General features: G+C 40.5%; 1 protein-coding gene across 1 annotated transcript in view; it reads right to left on the bottom strand.

Annotated features, from left to right (window-relative positions):
• Positions 1 to 5,815: 5,815 nt before the first annotated feature.
• LOC103775887 (SPRY domain-containing SOCS box protein 4-like) overlaps positions 5,816 to 9,158 on the bottom strand; it is a 59,534-nt gene continuing 56,191 nt past the window's right edge. The window contains exon 2 of the mRNA XM_008943361.1: positions 5,816 to 5,943. Coding sequence (XP_008941609.1) covers positions 5,816 to 5,943 — 128 coding nt within the window. The remainder of the gene's footprint in view (positions 5,944 to 9,158) is intronic.

Raw genomic sequence — 9,158 nt, 5'->3', positions numbered from 1 at the left:
AGCAGGAAGCTGGAGGTCATGGATCTCAGACAGGAGGAAGTCTCTGAATTACAACTGCAGATTTATTTTTATGTCAGAGAGATCATTGATAGCAAAGATAGTGTAACATTCCTTAGTGGGGGAGAGTTAAAGATGTGAGAGGAACTGTTGTGGAGTTTTAAACCTCAACGATGAGGTTTGATGGTTGGACTTGATGATCTTGGAAGTCTTTTCCAATCTAAAGGATTCTATGATTCTAACAAGGAGCTGTATTACAAACATTCAGCTTATTCCAATATTCTGCAATGCTTTTGTGACAGCTCAAAAAACTTGGTTCTAAACCAAATTCTTACTTGAAATAGTGCTGTTCCTTCTGAGAAGGCAAATTAACCTAAGCTCACTGAAGGTAAAAGCATCCACAGTGATTTTCCCAGAGCGAGGTCCCAGCAGAAGAACCAAGAGAAGCTGCATGTCACAGGCAAATGATGCAGAGGACAGGAGGCCTGTTAGCTGCAAGCTGCAAACCAGGAGTGGTCTCTTGTGTATATGTGCAGAACAGGGCTGTTGGAGGGCACTGGGCTTAACTGGACAGTTATTAAATCAAAACCAAATGAGGTCAGTTCAACAGAAAGCCACTACCATGACATGTGTCTCAGCATGCTTTTGGGTATGCTCTTGGGGTCACAAACGGTGAAGTTCAAGAGTAAAGACATTCTCCCCAGTGTGGATGGCGAGCAAAGAAATGAAATTACAAGGTAGAAAAATCAAAAGCAGCAAGAAAAAACACGTTCCCTCAGACACGGTGTGGTGCACATTGCCACTGGAAAATATCAAACAGTCTGATCCCCAAATACCAGCAAGATAAAAAATTAAAACCTTTTTAAAAAATAAAGGAACACGGAGGAAACTGATCCAGGCAACACTGAACAGATGCTGACCTCAGCTAAGTGCCTCCATAACGATGGCTTTTGACTGGTATTTGGAACCACCAGTAGAATTTGTTGGACATGAGGACTGTCAGAAATATCAGCTCATTTTTATGTTTTGTTTGCTTTTCCTTAGAGGTCAGAAGGTTTCGTGCTCTAACTTTCAAAAGCCAGAGAAAATCTATTAAAACCCGAGAACGCAGCTCTCACAACTGTAAGTACCCTCCAATATGTTAGCTATTAGTTATGAGCTCTGCTTCTATATCTACTGTCACCTGGAGAGATTAGAGGCTATAGAACATAGGAATTTTCACAGCTACACAAATGGAACTAGAAGTATCTGATCCTGGCACCTAATTTAAACAGGATTTGCAAAGACACTTCCAAATTGAAACGCAGAGCCTTTGAAGCTGAGCCATTCATTAGTCACTTCAGGTAGGCTGGCACTGCTGTCTCACCACTGCCTGGCACATAAAACCAGCCCGTACTGAGCTCTGTTCTGCCAGCTACAGGCTTCTGTTTGGCTGTTCTCTAGAGCTTTGCTCATTTGTTCTCTGCCCCCATCACAGTACACTCAAATTCACTTCAATATACCCTCAGTGAGTGTTCTGCTTTGTAGCAGATACTTGAAAACCTTTTTTTTTTTTTTAAGACACTGCCTGCAGAACACACTCAGTTCTTCTCTGAAGTGACAGTTATGATCTCAAGGAAAAAAAGAAGGGGGTGGGGGGGGGTATTCAGCCTGATGTGTGTTGTGTAGTTCTCATGGCTCTGTGTCTACACAGAGCACTTCCCAAGGAGGAAGGAGGTTTTCTGGTGTCTTTTTGAATCAGGCAAACAAAGGATTTCCACTTCATGATCACCAGACATTCTTCTGTGAAGTAAACAGGAATGGATAAAGATCCTACATTCCTTGAAGTATACAGAATAAAAACCACCGTGAGATTGTAAAGTTTTATAAACTAAAAAGCTTTTGAAAATCACCATCAAGGAGCCAAAAAGTCTAGCCTCCCCTTTGAGTATTGCTCCCAGCCTCAACGAGACGCATTCTTTCAATAAAATTTCTCCCAACATTTACCTAACTACACTTGCCAGCGTGCTTTGCCAAATTAGAAAAACTGCTGCAGAAACCATCTGCTTGACATTGCTTCCCTCCACTAACGTATCGCTCCATACAGTGTGTTGGAAATGTTTGGAGACCTTTGCATGGGAACCGAAAGCAGCAGTGCTGACTCAGGCAGGTCTCCTGCTGATGTCAGTGGGAACTGCACCTGAATGGCTCCTGCTGGACCTGATACAGCGCTGGCCCTGCGGCGAGTGCCCCTGACTGACGTGGGAACAGATGGTTACAGTTTAACAACACCGCCTGTAACGGAGATGAGGAGGAAGCTTCACAGCATTTCTGGCTTGCTGCTCTTTTATCAGAAACATACGAATGATTCCTACGTGTCTGCTACTGTAACAGTTTTTCCCAGCTTCAAGTGAACACTGAGAAACTCCAAGTTAGATCCTACCTCAACAGGAACAGTTGGAGTCAATCTGTTGAGATAAAAACTTGCAACACCAGAAAGACTACACGTGAAGTCTAAAATAAGACTTCACAATTTCTCTGCAGATTGCATTACATCCCCTCTGGGTAAGAATGCAGACATTTCAGTGCATTTCCCTTAGTCCAATCTCAAGCAGAAATAAAACCCTCACAGCGCTGACTTTGTCAGCCTACTAGCAGGGCCTTGTGTGTAACAGCTGCTATACCAAAGGACAACAGTTTCTCAAATTTGACCCCAAATTTAGGTGTTGTAAAGTTACAGCTTTAATAAGTCTAAAAGCTAAGAGTGTCAGTGAGGTTCTAGCACTTGGGAACCGTGGTCACAAAAGCAGCACCTCTATGTAGATAAATCAAGCCCCTTCCCTCACAAAAGCTGCAGAAGGATGAAGAGCAGCAACACTGAGAAAATAAAGAGAAGCTACAACGTGTGTATCTGCACGTCTTAACCACAGTTTTAACAGAAGGGATTTTGCACCTTCAGGACTTCCTAGGAAGGGGCCGTATTAGAGATTCAAATCCCAACGAGTAGGTGAAACACTTCCTATTGCTACCCACTTATTAGCACGCACCCCCCACCAAGGTGGTGATGTGGTCACAGCTCCAAGGCAAGTGCCCCTTGCTTCCCTTTAAACACTACAATCAAGACTCATGTGTTTTGCTTTAAGGAGTTTCTGTCAGCCTTAGTTTCCCAGCCATGGGAACCCTTCCAGACTGTGCCTACAAAAGCTACACTGCTTTTGCTCAGGCATGGGAACACAAAAGCTGAAACCCACACATCTATGGTCTATGTTTCTTTGCGTGATGAAAGTCAAAAGGTTGGCATCTTGCTGCAGATGACCTCCAGGATAGAAACTCTGAGAAGTTTAAACTGCATTGGTTGAAGAATGATCAAAAATTCGTGTTTGACCTGTTCTGGACAAAAGCCAAAGCACTTTAGGAACACTGAAGTATCATTAATATTCTCCATGGTACTTCCTCCTTACAGGACTTATGTGGACCAAGAAAACAGTATCAAAAAGAATTTATCCCCTGAAAAAAGGTCCCTAATCCCACATGATGAGGTGTATCTACCATCCACAGCATCACAATATACAATTAGGGAACAGTGAAAGAATGCAACCATCATTCCTGTATAAACCAGGGCTCCTGGAAGACAGCTACGTGTTAGAAAAACACGTTTGAAAGTTGAAGAAATGATGTTTGATTTAGAGGAATCATCAGAGAAGTGGCACCAACAGAAATTCCAATCCAACTGTAAAATAACTAGGTTAATTAACACACAAACACACCATTAATTTCTCTCATGATATCAGTTCCCCCTTTACTGTCACATTAAAAAGCTGTCAGCCTGGGTGAAGTGAAAGAACAGAGAATACTTCACAGTTGTGTCACTGCAGTTTCTCAAAGGAACATGAAGCCCAGTTACACACAGCAAATGCTAATTTTAGGAAATGCTTACCTAAAATGGACTTCAGTGGTGGGAAAAAAAGGTCTGCCAGGACTACTACAACATTCCTGAAGAGCCACTTACCTTGCTAATGAAAGATCACTTGACACAGCTATATTCCTACTGAGTTACTGTACCTTTGCATCTCCTTCTTCCTACACACCTATTGAGATAAAAGATTTAAACAAAGCAAGTGGGAAAAGTACAAAATACAGATCACAGCTGCAGTTTCTGCCCCTTTGCAGAGAAGCAAATACGTATTACTTAGTTTTTGACACCCCTGTGTTACCTTGCCCTTGTTGCTTACAGTCTTGCTGGTGGTGTTGTATCTTGTTCATCTCACATTTCTCTTTTCTGACTGAAAGTGTAACTGTTCTTTTGGTGAGTGACAGGAGCACAACCATCACTGCCTGGATCATCAGCACACAGCCCTCGACCATCAACCTACCTCAACAGCACCGGGTCTCAAAGTGCAACTCTGCACAGAACTCTGAGGTTTTGTTTAGACGAATCTGGCCAGAATTGTGCTGAAAGCAAGAGCAGAGCTAAGTTCAGAGTGGGTGGGATACGCCAGGAAGAGGACGTGACACTGGCTGCAGTGTCTCATACATGAACCCAGCGCAGCGACTCCAAAGAAGTGCTGAACAGAAACATTGGCAAAGCTGCAGAAGGAACTGAACTTCACCTCTGCACACAGTGCTATGTTAGTTAACACTTCATCAAGGGAGACATGAGTTTTGTTTTGGACAGTAGACTTTATTAGAAATTTTCTCCTCATTCATCAGTAAATTCACATTAAAATATGCTGAAGGCAGCTCAGTCTAAACATTTGACGTCCTGCCATAACAACAACTTCCAGTTTAAAAACTAGATAACTGATCAGGCAGATAACTTGAAACATGTAAGAAATGCAAATAGAAAGCAGCATCTTAAAAAAATGGGATGAGCCTGAAAAATGAATACATTTCAGGTGGAGTTGGGGAAAAAAACCAAAATCAGTCACCCCAAGATGGGAAACAGGTAAATGAGAACTCCACAGACTCTAAACAGATAAATAAACATTATAACCACACATACATTAAAAAGAACCAAGTACTTAGAGTTCATACCACATAAAAATTATAAATTTGTTCAAATAAAAAAGTGACAAGCTTTCTAAAATACAAATATCCTAAATTCTTGGGATAGTGAATACTTTGTTATAAACCGCAGGACTTTGGTGGGACTAGATTTGGTCTTGAAAACAACAGACTGCATCTTTCTGTTACCAGGTCCAAAAACTGACCCTTCTGACACACAGACTGTTTTTTTTTTTTCTCTTATGTTTTTAAATCACATACTCTCCTTCTAGCCAACAATCTGCTTTTTTAAATGTTAGAACTTCCAGATATTATAAGGCTTGATTACGGTGAGTGCTGAGCGCTCAAAGATCTCAACAACTCTGGATACCAAAGGCAAGGTTTAAATATTTTTGAAAAGTTCCAGTCAATATTTTTCCTTTACTAATTTATCTATTGGGGTGAGGTGTAGGAGAGAGAAAGAAAAAAAAAACAAAAATCACATTCCTGAAGAATGTTCAGTCCTGCATGACAGTGGATCCTGCAGGTCAGATTTTCTGTTGGCATTTCCCAGAGGCAACAAAGATAAACCAATATGTGAGAGATGAGAATAATGGCCTTCAGGACTGTAAACACAACAGGCAACAGATAATACACAAATCTTGATCCAATCAAAGTTTTCACATTCTTTAGTAGTCCCCCACAGTGATCTGCTTTCACTGGTTCAGAAAAAAAAATATATTAAAAATTAAATAACACTTAAGTGTCCATCACGAAGATTTATATTTTGCTGTAAACAATTTTCTGCCATTTGCATTGATGTAGTCCAATGTGAGGCCAGAGGGTTCTAGACGTTCTATTGGTACTGCAGGTAATTTTTCAGAGACAGAGGCAAAGGTAGAATTTCGATGTCATGCAGGCGCTCTCTGCCCAGAGCAAATCGAATCGATCTCCGGCACAAGTCCATTAAAGGCAGGGGCTCCGCTGAAAAAACAGGAGGAGGAAAAGAGTTAATTTTTCAGCATCTCCATTTACAGCAATGATTTATAGATTCTGTATTATATTAAACTGTCACAAAGACATTAATGATATTGTGAAAAACCTGACAACCACGACGCAATTAAGAAAATCAATAGAAGCAAAGACAGAATTCTCGCTTCACCCGTAATAAGTGACTGCAAAATTTTAGACTGAGCTCTCTTATCTGTAAGGCTTAAAATAATAATCCAAAACCACTCTTTGGGCTTACCAACTTGCAGCATAAGAAGTTATTACATTTACAGATTTCTAACAAGACAAAAGAGCTTCTGCTCCGTTTGTAACACAACATTCGTCACGTCGTGTCAATGTGAACTACACCAGGAACTTCTGACCTCCACATACCAGTTCCTTCTGCGCCTTATGAACTGGGAACCAAGCTTCTCAGCAGACACTGCTTCTCCTGCAACACTCTCTTAGCCCTTCTTTCTAGGAAGTTCATTGGAAGCAAAAAGCCTAAACAAAACACCCTCAAAAATCTAGAGGAAATGTAAGCTTCTCCTGCATGAATAAATCAGGGGAAGAGGACTCAGCTAACTACAAGGCGAGGGGTTGTTCTCAACCATACATACAAAAAAATACCCCCAAAATATACAAGCACCACCTGTAGATGCTCTTAGTTTAATTTAATAGAAGAAAATAGAAGTGTCTGTCAGAAATGCCTGGATGATGGCACTTAAGATTGGAGACCCAGACTCAGTGATTGGCAGCATCTCCAACCATCTCACCCCTATTTCCCATCCTGTTCTGCAAGACTCACACAGAATTGCAGGAACATCATAGAACTTCCATTCAATAGTACCATGAACAGCCTCTGTGATTGCTGTTGGCAATGGAAATCTTTTTGTAGCAGGAACTGGTATAAAGCCATAAAGTCTTTCACCATTTACAGCTATCTCCAAGAACAACTGTAACCAGGTGGAGCTGGTTGCACATGTTGGTTTAAAAGGGTAAGAGCTTAAAAGACTACAGAAGATTCTTCCTCTTTACATGATAAAACAGCAGCAGCCTTTAAGACCTTACTGGTACTTTCAAACTGAGAAAAAAAAGTCACATGCCTTTATTCTAGTGACAACCTTTCCTGAACTGGACAGATTACTTTTAAGTGCCCTCAGCATTGTACAGCACTCCGTGGTTTCATCAAGAGTTCCTTTAAGTGCCACATGTAGACTTACGCAATGTTAATCTACCAATCCTTTAGCTGATACTATTTTAAAACCTACTTGGAAAAAAAAAAAAATCATTGCAAAGCACAAAATACTCGATTTAAGGATTGGTTTTATGTGTTGTAATTGTCACTCTGGTGTCACACCACTGCCTTAATGGATTTTCTATCTTTTATCCCAGCACCACATTTGGTTTGTACAGTCCATAGGTCACTATAGTGTTTCCCAAAAGCATCTAGGGAGAAAGCTCAGAAAGCACTCTGTTGTGCTCCAGAAGACTAAAAATGTTATTTAGTTAAAAAGTTTATATAACCACTACAGTGACTTCTTAAAAAACCACTTCAGTTTTGGCTCTTCAAAGATTAAAAACCAAGAGCCCTCACATTCCAGTAATACAGTAACATTTTCTACACATCGGTGATCTTGGTTTTTATTTTTACACACCAGAACTACAAACCTTAATTATAAGGGATGAAGCTGTAAAATTCATTAATCAGGATTAATAAGGAAGAGAAAAAATAGCTCATGAGTTCCAGAAGGCAGAACACATCTTACAAGCCTTACACCATAAACAACACTTCTGAGTATCTGCCCAGAATCTCTGAGGTCCCATTAAGAAGATATAAAAGAAGGACTAGGAGTGTTTAAAAGCCATTCATTGTGGTCTCTGTTTTTTTTCCCCAGACAAAGGAATATGTAAAATGTATCCTTCTGTGCAGCCAGGCGTAGAGTTAATCCTCAACTTCAAAACACAATTTAAAGAAAGGTTAAAATATTTTTCAAGCTTGAAATGCTAAATGAATGTCTCCCGTCTCACTTCTACAGGGAATTTTTAAATGCTGAAGAAAAAGCTCCCAAATGTCTGCAACAGCTGCTACATTACAGTGAATGTGGTTTTTCAACTTGAAAACTTAACTATACATTTTTATTCTCCTTTCTATCCAACAGTTCAAAGGTACAACAAAATTGGAACAAGTTTGTCCTACAATACGAAATAAAAGTTATGTTTTCTGGGCTGCTGGCTGTAAGAACTTGGGGGAAAAAAGATATAATAGTAGCATTTTCAGTAAAAAAAAAATTTGCATCTGTCAATAGTTACTCCTAAATGAGCAAAAATTATATTCAGGAAAAGAAATAATTTTTGTTTTCAAAATAGTTTATGGGATAAACGTAGAACTGCTTAAAATTGAAGGCAGACAATTTTGGGGCAGCCTGACCAGAACTGTTAGCAAACTTTTGGTGTGTACACTTCCCACCTCTGGCATCTGGTGCATCAGCAGCACCATGCCCTGGAGCTGAGAAGCATGGAATCATTTTGGTTGGAAGAGACCTTTAGGGTGATCGAGTCCAACCATTCCCCTGGCACTGCCAGGCCACCACTAAAGCATGTTCCTCAGCACCACATCTCCAGGGCTTTGGGAGCCCTCCAGGGCTGGGGACTCCACCACTGCCCTGGGCAGCCTGGGTAAGTAGCTCATCGTTTTGGAAAGGAAAAATTCAACTACCCAAGTACGTATGGCTACACACCTTGCCTAAAACACACACACAGAGACCTGATGTATCCAGAACACTGAAGAGCACAGTCACATGTTCAAAACAGCGTATCCAAAATGCTATTTACATTTGAGATCATCCAACTAATGCTCAGAAGAGAATATTCTAATAATTCTGAGAAGAAAATATTCTAATAACACAAGATATGGGAGGATGAATATTCTGAAGCCACATGGTTACCTGTAAGGTTGGTTGGTCAAACAGCCTTTTTTCCACAACATTAAATATTTCCCTTTGAAAAACTTTTAAATTTAGGGATATTAACTGACTGTCAGAACATCTTGCTCCTTAGCATACCTAAGATGCATTTTAAGTGCTGTATTTTTAGAATACACGACTGGAATTGGGGCACTCAAGCCCCCCAGAAGAACATGAACCAGCCAGTCTGCTGAAGTTATGTCAACTCTGGTAACGTTCCTGCCATTAGAAAAAGAAGGAATG

This window comes from Merops nubicus, unplaced genomic scaffold (genome assembly GCF_000691845.1).
Source record: "Merops nubicus isolate BGI_N331 unplaced genomic scaffold, ASM69184v1 scaffold5927, whole genome shotgun sequence".
Classification (NCBI taxonomy): domain Eukaryota; kingdom Metazoa; phylum Chordata; class Aves; order Coraciiformes; family Meropidae; genus Merops; species Merops nubicus.
Note: the sequence above shows the minus strand (reverse complement) of the source record. Positions and strands in the feature narration are given on the sequence as shown.